At 35.5% G+C, this 20,241-nt stretch overlaps 1 protein-coding gene across 8 annotated transcripts in view; it reads right to left on the bottom strand.

The window, feature by feature from the left end:
- The window catches only part of LOC150098991 (NGFI-A-binding protein 1-like), a 685,870-nt gene that overhangs the window by 357,304 nt on the left and 308,325 nt on the right, over positions 1–20,241 (bottom strand). For 7 of the 8 annotated variants that reach the window (XM_090404614.1, XM_090404621.1, XM_090404619.1 and 4 more), the window contains 3 exons: positions 11,155–11,316; positions 4,498–4,614; positions 2,990–3,200 (listed from right to left, as the gene is read on the bottom strand). In XM_090404614.1, the coding sequence (XP_090260740.1) occupies positions 2,990–3,173 (184 nt within the window). In that variant the 5' untranslated portion in view covers positions 3,174–3,200; positions 4,498–4,614; positions 11,155–11,316. Of the gene's footprint in view, positions 1–2,989; positions 3,201–4,497; positions 4,615–11,154; positions 11,317–20,241 lie in introns of those variants that run through there. The other variant, XM_090404620.1, reaches the window with a different exon arrangement.

Raw genomic sequence — 20,241 nt, 5'->3', positions numbered from 1 at the left:
GATTGCAAATGATGCAGCAGCATTGTAACAAGTGCATAATATAACACTTGGTGGGGAATATGTAAAATAATGTGCAAGTTACATGGTTCTACTTCAATTCCTTCATAGTGATTATCACAACTTTTCAGCACACCTTCGTATACACATACGGTACACGTAAGTCAATGTACCAATATGATTCCAGAAACTGAAGGGTGATTGGGAAATTTTAAGCTTATATCTGAATTCAGAATGCCAAAACTAACTGGACTCTACTTTTATCCAAGGCAAAATAAAAAATTTAATTTGTTGCTCACTGTGATATTATACTTAATGATTCATCAACTATATGTGCAATATCATCAAAAGTTAATGAAAACTCCATTTAACAAGCTATTTTATATCTCAATCAGGTCAACTATCATCCTAGGAATAACATGACTCATTAATCACTAATAAAATGAAAGTTGTTTGTTGGGGGCACAAAACTGGTAAGAGTAATAGTCTATGAAAAATATATAGAAATACTCAGGATGACAAATAGGCTGATTGATAGCAGAAAATATTCCTAATACTCATTGCAAGAGCCCAATACTAACCATTATTTACATAATGGTTATTATCATACCACTGTGCCTTAAACTCATTTTGCTCATTCATTATTTCGACATGCAAAAGATCAGTCTTCACATCCTTGCTAATCATTTCTAAAGTGAACCATTCTCTCTCTCTCTCTACTGAAAAAGTTCTTTTGTAATTTATCTTATAAAATACCCTTTGTAACTCATATTTCTATCATACCCCCTCTTTTCTGACCCTCCTCTGAAACCACTTCTCATTAAAGTCCTCATCCTCATGAAACCCAAGCAACTTAATTTGTCTTAGAAAGAGAGACATGAACATCAATGTTGAAAAATATGCTTATCATGTTTTTCAACATTCAGGTGATCATCTGTGCCCTTTTGTTCACTTTCACGACATATCTCCTAAACTCTTGCATCTTCAATTTTTTTTTTCCAGTACAGTCCGGTCAATGAAATACATTGCTTGTAATTTGCTCAATCCAAAATACATAACATAACAACCATTATCCTTTGCCCATAATGCCAGTCTCTTTAAACACTCTTGCAGGACCTTTACAACTGCCTTCCAGAGTTAAACATCATTCTGTACATTCTCCAATATCATGAATGCACAAATTAAATAGCTGTATCAATCAAGCCAGCCCTCTTCACACTATTACCTTTCATCTTACCTCTTCATATTCATCCCATTTGTTCAAATTTAATAGATTTTCATGCAATATCTTGTCAAACAGATTCTCAAAATCCAGCAATATTATGATGTAACGATTTCCTTATCCAATTCAAATATACTTTATTATAGAAAATAAGTGAATTATTAATTGCTACCAATTATCTTCCCCTATACACACACGCCACCTTAACACACAATTCCTGAGTAGTGAATGTTCTATAATTTGCTACTTAATCTACAGAGTACTCTTTGCTTGAACCATCCAGTTGACTCAAAATTTATGTCATATCTGATATCTCATATTACCTGATATAAGATATCAGGTACAGATCTCAAAAGATGCACATAAAAGCAGCCTATAAAAAGGCTAAAAAAAATAGTAAATCAGCATATGAGTATAGTGTAAAGTATCCAATAAGGAACTATATTAAGCATTCTAATAATATCTACAAATTAGCTTACATTTCATTGTTGATTGCTAACTTATTGGATCAAAGTTTGCAGCTATTTTTTTTTTCATGTTTCCAGTATTTATTATTTTAATTTCATTATTAATTAAGGGGAGAGGACTAATTAGTGCACATAAATTATTCTGTAATCAGTTGCCTAATTAATTTTCAGGCCATTTAGTTTCTATTGCCATCCAAATATTAACCTATGCATGAGATCACAAGGAATTCTTGTCTCTAGGAGAATAATTCATTAAGTTAGTATTCTTCTTATATGTAATATAAACAGCGAATTTAACATACTGACTCTGGTAATTCCTGATGGTGACCAGTGTAGATGAGAAAACAGTGTATATTTATTATTCAAATTATACTTGTTCTTATACAAATTGCTAATCCCCAAAATTACTAGAATTATGTCTTTTCCATGCTTAACGTCATTCATGTGGATGGTAAAAATATATTATTCTCAGTTTTATTAAAAATATAAAATTAGTAAACTAATCTTTGAAAATAAAAAAAAAAAGTCATTCAGTGAATATTAACACATCAGGTTTAAATATGCAGAGAGCAATTTTAAAATTCCCCAAATAAATTGGTTTTCTTTATCTGTAATGTAGCATCTCGATTATCACATATAATCAATTTCATAAGCCATGAGCAAGTTTCAAAACTCAGATTGTAATGGGTTTCCATATTACAGCAAGCTGAATGCAGAAATAGCATACCTAAAATAGTCTTTATATACTAGCTGCCCATAACAGCTTGTGATATCTATTTTACAAGATTTATTTAAAATTTTGCAAATTTAAATGAAAAGGGAAAAATAATCTGCCTAACTTTTCGAAATACATGAAAATACATACTTTAAGAATCATGCATTTCTGGAGATTTAAGCTGTTGCTATGTATATTATTATTATTATAAAAAAAAAAAAAAAACTATCATTCTAAGGAATAATTTTTTTTTCACAGTGGTGTTCTGTGACAAGAAAAAAACATGCTAGATGAACAAAATCTATTTCCTGAGCACTGAGAATGATAAATACTGAACAGCTCACTCATTATGGTGAATACCCTTATTAATGATGTCAACAAGAAAGTCCAAAATTTAAATTACTTCATTTCTCTTGAAAAAGAAAAAAAAAATTTAATATGCCAACAAAGCATTTACAAAAGAAAATTAATTTTGTTTAAATCGACTTATGAAAAATTAATAATATGATTTCCAATAACACAGTCAATTTGGGGTGGGGGGGTGTAGACAAACGGTTATTAAATTAACACTTTAATGAAATCACTTACTTGTGCCATTTGCATTTCTTGAAAGAATACGATTTCCCATGCACCCAGCTGGTCCTGTACTTGATGGTGGTCCAGAATGAGTAGAGCCATGTCCAGGACCAGGGCCTGGCCCAGTTCCAGATCCAGATTCTGATGTGACAGGCACTGAACAATGATTCATGTATTCTCGAACTTGTTGCTCCATTGGAATGATAGTGACATGTGGTTCGAGCTGGTTAGAAAGAGATTAAATACAATCCACTGAAATGCTTTAATGAAATAAATAAAATAAAATAAGTTGCTCCAGAAAGAGAGACAGATCATTTGTTTGAAGCACAGTTTATCAACTTAGTCATTCAACAAGTTCTTAACCTTGGGGGTGCTACAATAGGGGCCTATTCTGGAAAGTTACCAAATTTAATAATGGCAGATATATCAAAATATATATAGTTTTAGTAACCTTACAAAGGCTGGATATTTTTATCTGATAATATTAGTTATAAAATTAAAATTTAAACTTCTTATAATTTTGAGTAAAATCACAGAATTATAGTGCTGTGAAAATTCCTTGAGTCACCACATTGGTGTCAAAGGGTTAACATATCCAGTTATGATATCACAGATGGATAGTGAGAAAAGGAAGGAGAGAAGGATGACAAGGAGGGAGGAGCAATCAGCTGGCCTTAAAGGACATCAACAGTACATTGGCTGCACTTTCTGGCGCAATCCATTCCCTACTTCTGGGTATGTATGCAAGATCAGCTGAAAGGGGCTGTACAATAAATCAATGTCATTGTTATAAAAACTAGTCTGATAGGTTCACAAATATATATATATATTGATACATTGTGGACCATGAATAAAAAATGTTTATAACAAGAACAATATTCAAAGATTTAACTTTATATGCATGTTTAGTCATGTCTAGGACACAGGTAGACGTCCCCGTGTAGCAACAGACATTCAGCCGCACTCGCCGCTGATTTCAGTAGAAGGCATACATACCACTGGTGGCGCCAGCGTAGCCCGGAGATTGCTAGCCTTGACGAGATGCGAGCAATTAGCATCTTTTTAGCATTTAAGATCATTATAAATTAAAATGCGGAGTTAAACCTATCACAAAGAAGCCTCATTATTTGCCATTAATATTATTATTCTTAAGTCTTGTTAAAATTTGGTTCGGCTCGATTTTTTTTTTTTTCCTTAGTTGGGTAAACTGATTACAACTCATTAAAATTGAAAGTTAAATATTAATTATGCAAACAGTTTAATTTTACAATTTTATTAATTATTGTAATTACTTTTCTTGATGATGATGAACTATTTTAACACAAGTTGGAGGAATTAAAACCACATGTACACCGTTTCGAAATGGCTTCTGATTTGAGTAGTTATAGGTCATACCTATAATTATTATAAATTAACTTAACTAGCATAATATTTTTCGTTAAAATAATTTTTTTGTTTAAAATATTTAAAAATTTCTTCTAGCAGATGTATTTTAAAGTGTACCATATTTAATATCTTACCAGACTAATCGGAAGTCCACTTAAGTCATGCTGTTGTAATTCTCTTTGTGTTATTTGATTTTTCCATCTTTTTTCTTGAAAATTACCAGTTTCTCTTTATGCTGAGCCTAATATACACTGTAGAGGAAAAAAGGAAGAACAGAGATATGATAAAAATTTTTTTCATTAGCCTTTTATAACTCCTGGAAGGTGTTTGTAAACAGTAAATTGCAAGTTATGCATAATTATTTCAGTGGCAAAAGCAATTAACCTATGAAATTTGTAATGAATAACAGGAAACCAAGCTACTAACATGATTCCAGATGGCAATATTAACGATCTTTGTATGCTTTTTATGTTGTGTTCCTGTCACTAAATTCATATAAATTAAATTTTAAATTCATAATGGTTATTTTAATTATCAAAATTTATCCATAACCTAAATGTCCAAGTGTAACTGTATTGTATGTGAAAACATAAAACAATGATTAAAAAAAATAAAAATCAGAAACATGTACTATATGAGACGTCTGGACAACAGATAAAGCCATATTATAAAGTTTGTGATCAGAAAGTAACCGTACATCTATTTTTCTGCTAATGATGATCAGCAGCAAAATAGACTAGATTCAACTTCCTGTTTGGAAAAATCTAAGGAGAATGACAACTACTTCCTTGGAAGTGAAAAAAAAAAAAAATAATAATATATATATATATATATATATATATATATATATATATATTCCTGTGGAAACTATTATTGTTATTATTAAACAGACACCCTACAGTACAATTACGGTATATGAACATTTAAAAATGATCTCCTCTTGCTTTTCGGTCTATAAATATAAAAATCCAGATATGTCAAATAACTATCAAAATTAAGATGAACATTAATCAGAAAAGATAAAATGGTAGTGATTCCATTGTATAAAACCCATTCTGATCAAGCTACATCTGGACTACTGTGCTCAAACTTAGTCACTGGGTTTAGGAGCGATGCAGAGGAGGTTGACAAAAATAATTTCAGAATTTCAACATTAGCTATAAGGACAGATTGAAGTCATATAAACTGCAGAGTTTGGCTGATAAGGCAAAGGGGTGATATGACCAACATTTAAGCTCTTGAGATATTTTTGGGATGGATAAGAAAGATTTTTCAGAGAGTGGAAAATAAAGAAGGGGGTAAGAAATAGAGGCCAACCCTGGAAATTTTGCAAGGGAATAGTGAATAAGAAGGTGAGAAGTTTTTTTTTTTTTTTAAACATGGAAAGTGGTGAGTGAGTGGAATGCATTGCCTGAGTATGTTGTGAATGCTAAGAGTGTGAATGAATTTAAGCTTCAGTAAGATAGATATGTTTAGGTAGGAAAGATTGTCCATAAGTCTGTGGACTTTTGTAATATATGTATATTTATTTCATCATCATATATGATGTACACTTCTTATATAATGTATGTAACTGTTAATGGTATACATCTCTCTCTCAATGAGTCTGACTCCAGGAGAGTTAATGTAATAAAAATAATGATAAAATGATTAACAAAATGTATATGTATAATAATCAGTATGTGTAATAATATCAAGTGCTCCAGAAATCAGATGTTTAAAGATAATAGTTTAAAAATATAGGATTTATTAGCATTATTGGTTATATCCTTTACATTTGCAATAAAAGGATAAGGAATCTTTTCTTTCTTTTTTGTTATTTTCATAAATTAGGTATTTGAGACTAAAAAGTGATAACTTTAGCTTTGTCAATACCTAAAAGAAACACCTGTTATCAGTCCTGCTTTCAAAACAAAAATAATATTACCTCTGGAAAGGAATTACTGAAATATGACCCTCTTAAGTAAGTCTTGTAATTCCTTAAAAAGTGGTAATAATGATAATAACTGAGCAAATCCACTAAATGTATATTTAGGGATGAAGAAATTATTGGTTCCACATTATATGTAGATCCTTTAAAGTTATTGCCAGAATCTGTTATATCCTCATAATAATGAATAAATATATGACATTTATATTAAGAACTTTAAAACTGTGAAATCTGGAAACATATTGATAAGATGGTGAGATCTATCTTATCCTGTTTCAGTTTGTTTATTATCAGATAGTTAATCTGAGAATTAATCTGTTAGAAATGTAATACTTTATAAGGGACATGGTTTTGTGAAGGATAGATTTTGTCTTAGTAACTTATTTTCTATAATAAAGTAATGGTGGAGTTATATAAAGGAAATCCTTACTCGGCGATACTGCTGGACTTTGCATAAGCATTTGACAGTATTCCACATTGAACTCTGTTGCATAAATTGGAGCAAATGGGAATGGATCCAAAGCTGGTAATTTGGATTAGAGGGATGAAGATATTATTATTATTATTATTTCGGGCAACTCCAAGGAGTCAACAGACTCATCGAGGGAGGACCTAACATCATGTCAAGAACAACTATTCGACATTCACACAGTATCTATCATACCTCGCCTTGAACTCATTCACGGTCATAGCACCCAAAACAGACTCTGGCAGCTTATTCCACTCATTTACCACTCTCCAAGTAAAAAACCTAGCTCTAACACCCTTGTTAACCACATTCTTGCCCAGCTTCCATGTATAGCCCCTAGTCCTCCCACCACCAGTCCTATTCTCAAAAATATCTTCTGGATTAATCTTATAGAAACCCTTCAGTAATTTGAATGTCTCAATCATATCACCCCTCTTCTGCCTATCAACCAATTTTTGCAACCCACAAATCTTCAATCTGTTCTCATAAGGTTCATTCCACAGACCTGCCACCATCTTGGTCGCTCGTCTCTGGATCCTCTCCACCTCCTCCCCATCAAGAAGAAACCCTGGCGCCCATATATGGGCACAGTAGTCCAGATGGGGTCTTATAAGGGCTCAATATAGAGGAACAATAACTTGTTTGTCTCTGCTTGTTAAAGTATTTTTCAGTAACCAAGTGATTTGATGAGCTGATTTAGCCACTTTTGCAGTGTGCCTCCCTACACTTCAACTCCCTATCCACCAACACTCCCAAGTCCCTGGTCTCATCAATCTCCTGGAGTATGGTTCCACCAATGTGATATACTGCTGCTAATCTTTTCACTCCAAAATGCATAACCTTACACTTTGCTACATTAAATTGACATCCATTTTCCCTGGCCCAGTCCTCCAAACTATCCAAATCATCCTGCAAAATTTTGACATCCTATGCACTCACAATTGCTCTACCCAACTTTGCATCATCAGCAAACAAGTGAACACTTCCTCTCAGATCCTTTCCTATATTGTTAATGAACAAATTGAAAAGTAGTAGTCCAAGAACAGAACCCTGCAGCACACCACTAGTCACAAGCCGTCTTTTGGACAACACTTCTGAATAAACCACTCTGGTATTTCTCCATCAACCACCCTCCTATCCATCCCCATCTGCTCCAGTTTACTGATTAGAGTTCCATGTGGTATCCTGTCAAAGGCTTTGGCAAGGTCCAGTAGAATCACTATAAACCCATTACCATTATCCAGTTCAGCAGTCACTATGTTATAAAACATGAGCAAGTTACTGAGGCATGATCTACCCTTCACAAAACCATGTTTCCCCCCCCCATACAGTATCCCATTTTCATCTATCCAATCCTGTATTCTTCTCTTGACTAGTTTCTCCAAGACCTTGACAATGATTCCTGATATGCTAATCAGTCGGTAATTTACAACAGTAGTCTTGGAACCTCCTTTATGCAGTGGAACTATTTTCCCCTCTTTCCACCCCCTCGGGACTAACCCAGACCCGAGACTCAGATTAAACAAAATGGTCAAGGGTACTCACAATTCTTTAGCCGCTTCACGTATGACACGAGCTGGTATACCATCCAATCCCACAGATGTACTGACATTGAGGTTTTGCAATAGACTACTCATCTCCACCTCATTCACCACAATTCCCATATAATCTATTGGTTCATTCATTTCTGCAATGTCACCACCTGGATGATATACTCTTGCAAAGTGCTTGCTCAGTAGTTCAACTATATCAACTGATTCAGTTACCTCCCTATCATTGGCATTCTTTAAAATCATTCTGCCATATACATTTTTTCTTTTACTTGCAACATATCAAAAAAAAAAAACTGTTTAGGATTCTCTTTAGGTTGCATGGCCAATGTTCTTTCGTAATCCTTTTTTGCTTTTCTTACCACACTCGTTACCCTTCTGACCTGGGCTTTATACTGTTCATGTGCCTGCCGGTCACCTTTGTCCTTAAATTCCCTCCATAGTTGTTTCTTTTTTTGCAGCTCAAGCTTAATGGTGTTATTCATCCATTTAACTCCTACTTGATTTATTATTCAGGCTCTAGGTATACAGTCAGCTATTGCTTCATGCAAACACTTTTTAACCGCCTCCCATGCACTGTCAACTTCTAGCTCTTGCAGTTGTACATGCCATGGTACTGTACCAATCAATCTCCTAAGCTTGTCATACTTACCAGCCCAATAATTCCACATGTACCCTGTCTTTATTGTAAATTCCACACCTTTAGCCACCTCCCAAGTCAAGCCCCCATGATCACTCTCACCAATTGGTGGCAACGTGGTCATATTCATTACAGCCAAATTCTCAGATGCAATTACCAGGTCAAGCACTCTCTGACCCCTAGTATTTCCATTACATGCTGTTGCAGATAGCTATCCCTTAATAACCGCATAAAATCCAATTCCCTCCTCCCGTGGGTCCTCTCCTCCTTCCAATCAATGCTACCATAGTTGAAATCTCCCATAATAATTACCCTCCTTCCACTCATTTCTTCTATTTGCTTATGCATACTATCACCACCATCAATTCCATCACCTGGTCTATAGCAGCACCCAACTGTATATTTTGTTCTGCTAGTTTCAATCTCACATCAAATAGCCTCAAATGTGCTCTTTTCTCTATCCTGCAGTTCCATTTCTATTCTCCTTGGCTGTTGGCTGTAGCTCATCTGCTATCATCAATAACACACCTCCCCCCCATTTTATTCTCCCTGTCTCTCCTGAACACACCATACCCCCTCACATTCAATCCACTAGCTCTGTCACCTTGGTTGGCACTTGCAGACCAAAAATTCTTCCCTCTTGTTCCTAATACTTCTGGCATTTGTATACATGAATTGCAGAAGCCGACTTGTCCCATCCCTATTTTGATGCCTTATACTAACTATCCCATTCTGATTCACGGTCTTTCCTACTCTCTTGGGCATATTACGCACATTCAAACACTCAACTGTCTCCCTAAAATCTGCATATCTACTCCCCCCCCCTTAATAACTGTAGTTTCCCTGGTTCTGTACATTCACTTCCACTACATTCAAGTCTCCGTACACCAAATCCATTCAAATGTAAACCTACATCAAATGCATATCAAAGTGTTTTATGGAGGAGCTGAGTCCAAGAGAAGGCAGGTGACTAGTGGCATACCTCAGGGCTCGGTACTTAGTCCTCTGTTTAATTTGTACATTAATGATACTGGAAATAATGTGAAAGGAAATATTCACTTGTTTGTTGATGATTGGAAAGAGCGATAGTCAATTCAAATGATGTATATGACTTAAATAGGCTGGCGGTATGGGCTAAGGTAAATGGCTGTCAGTTTAACGTGACTAAGTGTAAAGTGGTGCACTTCGGGAGGATGAGATCACATGCCGTGTACTATATTAATGGAGCTGAACTGAAAGAAGTTGATGAGGCAAGGGACTTTGGGATTATTGTGGACAGAGAACTTAAGTTTAGACGGCATATTGCAAAGTTTACAAGAAATCGCCCGATTTCACGAGTACAGCGACTCTGGGCTTGCAGACCACGCTCTGGATACTCTCCACAGAATAAGATGGAAGAAAGCCACAGTAATACACCGCAGCAAGTTCAAATATGAAAGACTATTCATGGAATCAGCCACAGCCCTTAGGAACATGTCAAACCTCAACAAATTTGGATGCATGAGACTGCCCCAAATTTGGGAAACATTTATCAGAACTTCAGCCCAAAGGCCAAGAACTACCAATATAGCCCCACAGGGGGTACCATCAGGACTTTAGGAAAACGTTAACTTCTTAGCTTCTGTTCTCATTTGCTGTTATGTAGTACTTGTGTGCATGTGTCTTTGTAATAAGTTCCCAAGAAGATGGCAACGTGACGTTTGCCGAAATATCGGAAAGTATATATTAAAGTTTATTTAATTTATATTTCTAGTGTACGCTGTCAATTCCTTAATTATTAGTTATCATGTATAACCAGCGTATAAGCCTCTCAATAAGAACAATTATAATAATAATTTATTAAACTCAGTAATTTTTGTTCCAATAATATGCATTTTACTTTAGCACTGAAATTGTGGTTATCAGCCAGGAAGGTAACTAGTATGAGGACAGTAATCTTATAATTTAAAAACTATGTATAAATAGGTTTCATTTTTGTTATTACATAAACTTTTATTCACAACCACTTTTTTTGCTGTTTGCTTAAAAAATTGGAATTACACTATTCATGATCAATGTGATGCAAGTAATTTTTCTGCAATTTCTTTGGGTTAATAGGAATACATGCTGCTCATAACTATACATAATATGAATAAATGTAAGAAAACAATAAGCATTGATAAGAAAAATAATAATAACAAGAAAAAATCAGCAATTTCTTACCCTGAATTCCATGGATATTGTGTCCATGATTTTATCTGCTCATATTGTTTCTCCAGTTCCTGGCTACATAAGAGTCCATTGTTTTATATCATAATCTGCTGTTGCTGAACTTATTTTTCTGCTTTCTGCAGTGTTAACATTTCAGTTCCTTTGGATGATAGCCTGTTTAAATTAAAGGCCAGTTTTCAGAGAAGTTATGTTACCATTTGCTGCTTTATATATATTTATTATTATTATTATTATTAAACAAGACCTCATGGAGTCAAAGACTCATCTGGGAGGTCCTTTTATTACACACACATCTCATCATACCGTGTCTTAAACACACTCAAACTCCTTGCAGACACCACACTCTCAGGCAAGGCATTCCAATCATTCACAACTCTGCACGAAAAAAACCTGCCTCTCACTCCCCTACTCACACCCTCTTTATATAATTTCCAGGGATGACCTCTGGTTCTCCCCTGATCTCCCACTATTCTCTGTAGAACTTCTCCACCATTGATCTTATAACAACCCCTTACCAACTTGTAGGTCTCTATCATATCTCCCCTCTTCCTTCTCTCCACCAGACTCTGCAAATTATATCTTCTCAATCTTTCCTCATACTCAACATTCCAGAGGTCAGAAACTACCTTAGTCAGTCGCCTTTGGACCCTTTCCAACATCTCTTCATCCTTCTGAAAACCCGGTGACCAAATCTGGGCACAATAGTCCATGTGTGGCCTAATCAAAGCTTTATACAATGGAACAAGAATCTCCCTACTTCTACATGTCAGTGTCCTCTGCATCATTCCCAGAAGTCTTTGTGTTGTCTTCACAATTTTGGCGATGTGTCCCCTAAATTTTAGATCCTTATCCACTATCACCCCCAGATCTCTTATTTCCACTATCACCCCCAGATCTCTTATTTCCTCTACTTCCAACAATATATTCTCACCAAGCATAAATTCTGCATCCCATCTTTGTTTTCCAAATTTTAAAACCTTACATTTTGCAACATTGAACTCGCATCCCCATTTGCTTGCCGAATCACTCAATTTATTCAAGTCTTCTTGCAAGGCCACAACATCTTCATTACTCTTTGTGGTTCATCACAACTTTGCATCATCTGCAAACAACTGAATATCTCCATCAAAATCTTCGCCAAAATCATTAACATACAAGTTAAATAGTAATGGTCCTAAAACAGACCCCTGAGGCACTCCACTAGTGACTTTCCTTTTCCTGGATATCGCACCCCCATACACAACTTGTTGATACCTATCAGATAGCCAGTCTCCAATCCAATGCAATAATCTAATATCCAACCCCATCTGCTCTAGTTTGACTGTCAACTTATCATGAGGTACTCTATCAAAAGCTTTTGCAAAATCCAAGTATATTACTGAGTATCCTTTTCCTCTGTCCAAGGAAGCAGTCACTTTATTGTAATAAGTAAGTAGATTACTAAAATATGACCTCCCTTTAGCAAATCCATGCTGTCCATCAAAGATTATACCACTGTTGTCAACCCAACTCTGGATCCTAGTTCTCACAAGCTTCTCCAGCAACTTAACCACAACACCTGACACAGAGATAGGCCTATAGTTTGATGCTTGAGTTCGATCACCTCCTTTATGAAGTGGCACAATCTTGCCCTCCTTCCACTCTTTAGGAACTTGACCAAGTGCAAGACTCGTATTAAAAAAATATGTCAAGGCAGGTGTCAACTCTCTGGCACATTCCTTCAGAATACGCGGTGATATATTATCAAGTCCCACAGCCTTATTTATATCTAGTTTACTCAACTCCCCAAACACCTCTTGCTCACTTACTGTCAGTCTCTCTCCCCATCATCAACTGCTCTCAATCTCTCCATGAAGTCACGTTCACAAGATTGAAAGATCTTTATGAACTGCTCATTAAGTAACCCCACCACACATTCTGCAACAGCTGTCTTTATACCATTTCCTCCAATCAATGTCATCCTTCCATAATCATTCTTTCTTTTGCTGGCTACATATCGAAAGAACTCCCTAGGATTCTTTTTGGCTTCATTAGCTAACTACTGTTCATACCTCTCTTTAGCTACTCTCACTCAACCAAGTCACCCTCCTTGCCTGGTCTTTGTAGACCTCATGAAATTGGTTACTTCCATTCTCTTATGCTGCCTCCAAAATGTCCTTTGTCTCTGTATCGCATGCTTAATCTCTTTATTCATCCATCTCACACCTACCTTATTTAACCTTCTCACCCATGGAATACATTTAGACATTGCATCTACTAAATAGTTTTTGAAAATCCCCCAAGCTGCATTGATCTCTTTTCCAGCTAACTCCTCATTCCATGCTACACCTGCAAGCTGTCTCCTGAGCTCTTCATAATCACCCCCCTTTTAGTTCCCCATATATCCTTTTTTCACAGGGGTCTTTGCACTGCTGGCAACCACCCAGGTAATCACCTCATGGTCACTTTCACCCATTGGTGGATGATTTGACACCTCATTTATAATTACATCCTCTGATGAGATGACCAAATCCAAGACCCTTAATCCTCGTGTGCCCTCTGTTACATACTGTCTGAGGTAGTTATCCCTCAAAAACTCAAGAAACTCATTTTCTTTACTTCCAGTTGCTATCTCTTCATTCCAGTCTATATTGCCATAATTAAAATCACCCGTAATGATCACCCTTTTCTTATATATATATATATATATATATATATATATATATATAATTTCTAATAGCATACTGTAGTTTTTTTTTGTTTTGTTTTTTTCAAGAGTAGCTTTAAATTTTTATCTTAAGTTACAAAATTATGCATTTTGAAGTGTAATACTGCATATTGCATTAATGGAACTATGCTGCAAAGCAGATCCTTGTTGAGGTATATGCCATATTTTGCCTCTCCTAAATTTAAGAAAATATGTAAAATTAAATGAAGGGTAGGGAAAAACAACTTCAGTCCAATTTGGCCTTCAGGCCATTATTTGCCATTTGTTTTTTTAATTTAAGTACTATTTAAATTAATTATGCTTAATATACATGAATGTACCATATCTGTACCATATTCTCATAAGGTTCATTCTGTGGAATGAACCTTATGAGAATAGGTTGAAGATTTGTGGGTTGCAGAAATTGGACGATAGGCGAAGGAGGGGTGATATGATTGAGACATTCAAATTACTGAAGGGTTTTTATAGGATTGATCCAGAAGATATTTTTGAAAATATGACTGGTGGTGGGAGGACTAGGGGCCATGCATGGAAGCTAGGCAAGAGCGTGGTTGACAAGGGTGTTAGAGCTAGGTTCTTTACTTGGAGAGTGGTAAATGAGTGGAATAAGCTTCCAAAGTCTGTTGTGGGTGCTACGACCGTGAATGAGATCAAGGCAAGGTATGATAGATACTGTGTGAATGTTGAATAGTTGTTCTTGACATGATGTTAGGGCCTCCCTCGATGAGTCTGTCGACTCCTTGGAGTTTCCCGGAACAATAATAATAATAATAATAATATCTATTATTTTTTTATTTTGTTATGCTATGTTTACTTGCATTTTGACAACAAGGAAAATTTAATTACGTTTTTTTCGGAAGTCAAAATCATGGACTGGAGTTGTTTTTCCTCTGCACCCTTGAAATACAAAGAATGGCGCTTTTGAGATAGTTTTGGTAGTTTATGCCCTTCTCCAAACTTGCTTCTTCTAGGCATTGTCTTAGTTGCTTAGTGGATTACAATAGTCCTACTACTACAAAGCAGTAGATGAGATCCAACCCAAAACCACAAATAGTTTTCATTATATCCAGAAATCCAAATAAACCAAGTGCATCCATCCAATCCTTACAAGTGACTAAGAGCCACTGGAAGTCCAACAGAACATATATGCTGGATATGTTCTGCTGGACACACCTATGCTGGATAAGAGACATGTATGCAGTAATATTTTTGAAAGTTGAAAAAGGCATCTGACAGATTTATGCATAACAAGTTTATGTATAAGTTAATCCAGAACGTGTATGTAATAGACTGGCAGGATCAGTTGAAGATTGGTTATCCAACAAGCATCGACAAGTTGCATGTAGTTGGACAGCATCCCTGAAAAAGTAAGATAACCAGCAATGTGCAAAATGGTTCTGTTCTTGAGCCATTACTCCTCAACTTGCTGTGATATTTCATATGTTCAAGTAAGAGTATCACCAGTCATTTACTGGTGATACAAATTTGGAGAAAGTTATGAGAAGCGATGAAGATATCATGTCCCTTCAGGAAGAATTAAACTAGAATTTTAGTTTGCAAGATGAATGTTACTGTTGTTTTAACACTGTTAAGTTGCAAGGTTGTGCACTTTGCAGTGTAATACTGTATATTGTATTACTGTAACTATGCTTCAAAAGGCATCAGATGAAATTGGAGATTGCTAGATAGGCAAAAAAGAGATGATACAATAACACTGTATCATTTCTTTTAAACATTGTATATTTAAATATAACATTGTATTATCTATATTAAGCATTTTATATGGAGGATGGCAAGTAAGTGTAAAATGTGTTGCCAGAAGTTGTAAGGAGTTGATTGAGTTTCAGGCACAATGTGACCAAACGTTGCTTCTCAATCCAAGAAAATACTGCACACTACAGTATTTACTTCTTACCTCCTCCAAAAAAAATCTGCAATGTCTAAGCTTTTCATGTTTTATTTACTTTTTAGGTGCATTTTGTAATGGTGCATAAGTACTTATTAGTTCATTTTGCCCATAGGTCTGAATTTGTCAGATGATCTCATCTTTAAATCTGATCCTCTTTAGTCTCATAATTATACAAAACAATATGAAATTATAACTTCTGTAATAAGTAAACTGAGTCCATAGTATACTGGCCCCAAATGACTGAATTCGATGGCTATGTTAATAATTTCCATCTATATATAATATTGCCTATGCACTGCAATTATTTACAGTTAAACTGTTTTTCAGTTTAATTGCAAATAATGATATCGTATTATAACACTGTAAAGAGCTGTACCATGTTATTAAGCTATTCCCGCCCCCCCCACCACCACCACTAAGGCATTTGTAATTGCCTAATGGGGAGCATTTCAGATCTTGCTAATAATTAAAGGGTTACCTACTTCTGGCAACTGAATCAGTTACATAAACAGAAAATTTTTATTGTATTTACTGGCATAAGTTGATGCCTGGAAAGGAAATGTATTAGTTATTCTCTGAAATCATATGTTTATTACTGTGATCTCATACCAGATGGTTCATTTTTTTTTCTTCAGTAGCTGTTGATGAATAATTTGTCAGTTATATGCACATGTTCATGATTCAGTTCTCAGCACTAGGAATTATTATTATTATTATTATTATTACCCCAAGACCTCATGGAGTCAAAGACTCATCTGGGAGTTCATTTTACCATATATACATCTCATCATACCACGTCTTAAACACACTCAAACTCCTTGCAGACACCACACTCTCAGGCAAGGCATTCCAATCATTCACAACTCTGCACGAAAAAAACCTGCCTCTCATTCCCCTACTCACATCCTCTTTATACAGTTTCCAGGGATGACCTCTGGTTTTCCCCTGATCTCCCACTATTCTCTGTAGAACTTCTCCACCATTGATCTTATAACAACCCCTTACCAACTTGTAGGTCTCTATCATATCTCCCCTCCTCCTCCTGTCCACCAGACTCTGCAAATTACATCTTCTCAATCTTTCCTCATACTCGACATTCCAGAGGTCAGAAACTACCTTAGTCAGTCACCTTTGGACCCTTTCCAACATCTCTTCATCCTTCTGAAAACCTGGTGACCAAATCTGGGCACAATAGTCCATGTGTGGCCTAATCAAAGCCTTATACAACAGAACAAGAATCTCCCTACTTCTACACGTCAGTGTCCTCCCCATCATTCCCAGAAGACTTTGTGTTGTCTTCACAATTTTGGTGATGTGTCCCCTGAATTTTAAATCCTTATCCACTATCACCCCCAGATCTCTTATTTCCTCTACCTCCAACAATATATTCTCACCAAGCATAAATTCTGCATCCCATCTTTGTTTTCCAAATTTTAAAACCTTACATTTTACAACATTGAACTCGCATCCCCATTTCCGTGCCCAATCACTCAATTTATTCACGTCTTCTTTCAAGGCCACAACATCCTCACTACTCTTTATGGTTCGTCCCAACTTTGCATCATCTGCAAACAACTGAATATCTCCATCCAAATCTTCGCCAGTATCATTAATATACAAGTTAAATAGTAATGGCCCTAAAACAGACCCCTGAGGCACTCCACTAGTGACTTTCCTTTTCCTGGATATCGCACCCCATACACAACTTGTTGGTACCTATCAGATAGCCAGTCTCCAATCCAATGCACTAATCTAATATCCAACCCCATCTACTCTAGTTTGACTGTCAACTTATCATGAGGTACTCTATCAAAAGCTTTTGTGAAATCCAAGTATATTACTGTGTATCCTTCTCCTCTGTCCAAGGAAGCAGTCACTTTATTGTAATAAGTAAGTAGATTACTAAAACATGACCTCCCTTTAGCAAATCCATGCTGTCCATCAAAGATTATACCATTGTTGTCAACCCAACTCTGGATCCTAGTTCTCACAAGCTTCTCCAACAACTTAACCACAACACCTGACACAGAGATAGGCCTATAGTTTGATGCTTGAGTTCGATCACCTCCTTTATGAAGCGGCACAATCTTGCCCTCCTTCCACTCTTTAGGAACTTGACCAAGTGCAAGACTCGTATTAAAAAAATATGTATATAATACCATGTTTAACCAAATATGTATTATTTGTATATTTTATGAAAAGTTGCATGATTATATCAGTAGATTTAAGTGTGGACTGCTGTTTATAGTGTATTTTAATTTGAGATGGATTTTCAATTATATTTCATCAAGCGCTCTTGGTAAGTTTTGCAGTTCAAAATATACTCTTCCTAAATCAAAGAAATGCAAGCAGTTAGCAATCTAGGAAATCTCTAATTTAGTCTCCAGGTAGTAGATATCATTCATCACCATGACCTTATTTATTGGAGGCATGAAGTGGCTGTTGACATATTGAATTTTCATATGCATCCTCTCCACACACTTTTTTATGTGAAGTGCAGGCATGTTTACAGCATGCCTTTGAAGGGCTTCATGCTAAACAAAAAAAAAAAAAAAAAAAAAAAAAAAAAAAAAAAAAATCCATGCAAAGGTTGGTCGATTGGTAGAGCCTCTGCTACTAATGGCTCAGTTAAGTAAGTTTGAGCACAGTTAGTAGTTGGAAGGGGTTCAATTTCGATGCTGTTGGCACACTCTCCTGCGATGAGTCTTTGGACTCCCTGGAGGTGTCAAATAATAATAATAAGAAGTAATATCTTCTGCAGTAACTTCACCATCATTCATGATCTTAATTCAAATATAAGTGACATGCAATACCATTAATATTTTCAGACATCACCATCATAGAAAATCTAACTCATCTCTAGTATGTTTTCAAATGAAGGTGAGTTAGCACTTGGCTCATACAAATTCAGTAGGGTTTTTTGCCCCACAAAACACACAACCAGCCAGAAGAGTGAGAAGCACACACCTAGACATAATAGCTTTAAATGCTTTAACTGTAATTTCCAACTCTAATACCTTAATTGCAATGGCACACATACAGACTAATCTATAATCTTCCTATCATAAATTTTGTATAATGGCACTGTTTCACCTTCTTTCACTTTGACCTTTTCCCAGGTCCAAGGAGTGACAAACTCTTTTGCATGTTCCCTCAAAATATGTCGAAACACGTCTTCATTCTCACAGCCTTATTACTCTTCATGATGTTATCCTTGACCACCTGTAACAAAAATGATTTTTATAAATGCTTTTTTAAAGACGATATGCTGTGGTGGATCTTTCAGCAACTTATGACACTGTCTAGTGAGAATATTATCTTATCCTGAAATCCTAGAGACAATCCTGTTTTAATATTCTAAAAACTAGCTAATCTAGTAAATAACGGCTGTCAAATAGATGAATTCAATTATATTCTAACGATTCCAAAAGTCAATTACTCCATAAGCTAAGTAGTGGTCTTCCACAAGGATCTGTGCTAGCTCCATTTCTTTTCAGTCTCTACACTATATCACCCCATGACTGTCACAAAAATTTACGTGTGCAGATGATATTGCAACTCAGGGCACCTTCTTGTAAGTTGCTGTGAATACACTAATAGAGGACTTATCAGAACTTACAACTACTTTAAATAGTTGTATAAAACTTGTTTCAGTTGGTTACAAAGCAAATTATACTTGCCAAGAAATTACATTCTTGTTTAATCCTTAATCCAAGTGTAAGCAACAAACTCTGCATGTGAAGTATCATCACAACTGGATAATACTTGTATATAGAGGCTGTGGACTTCAAATCAAGTAACTCAGTGTCCCATAACGCAAAGCACACTTCCTTTTAGATGTGTATATTGCTAATGCATAGCATAATAATTCCACTGCATCTTTTGCCATGGTGATCTTATTGCCACAACCATTCACCTGATCAAACTTCCATAATTATCCTTCACAGTTGAGCAATTGTCTTGGATTTTCTTTGTCCTGACTAACCAGTCTCCTCACATATTGCACACTTTTTCTTTTCCATACTTGCTACTTTTCTAACTTGCATTTTACCATCTATCTTACAAGGGGGAGGGGGTCTGGAAAGTTCTGATAAACAACTAAAACAAAAATGATATTAAAGCAACTAATATAACCACAAAGAAAGAACATATCTTAAAACCCTTTAACCCCCATGTTTCATCAAATTGTAATAATTTATTATTCTTTTAGGATATATAAGAAGACATAAAATTATTTTTTGTTCTGGGTGTTTATCAGAACTTTCCAGATCCTCCTCATATATCTCCTCCATAATAATTTTTTCATCCCATACTGCTTGCCTTTAACTTCACTGTTAATAATTCACTACTGTTCTGCCTAACTCATGATATACAGTTACATATTGTGGTTGGTATGCCTAAATATAACAAATAAAAAAAATTTTTTTGATGAAGTCTTAATAAATGCAAATGAAAAGGAAGC

Source organism: Typopeltis vanoorti, chromosome 15, assembly GCF_054136105.1.
Source record: "Typopeltis vanoorti isolate ZY-2024b chromosome 15, IOZ_Tvanoo_1.0, whole genome shotgun sequence".
Lineage (NCBI taxonomy): Eukaryota > Metazoa > Arthropoda > Arachnida > Uropygi > Thelyphonidae > Typopeltis > Typopeltis vanoorti.
Note: the sequence above shows the minus strand (reverse complement) of the source record. Positions and strands in the feature narration are given on the sequence as shown.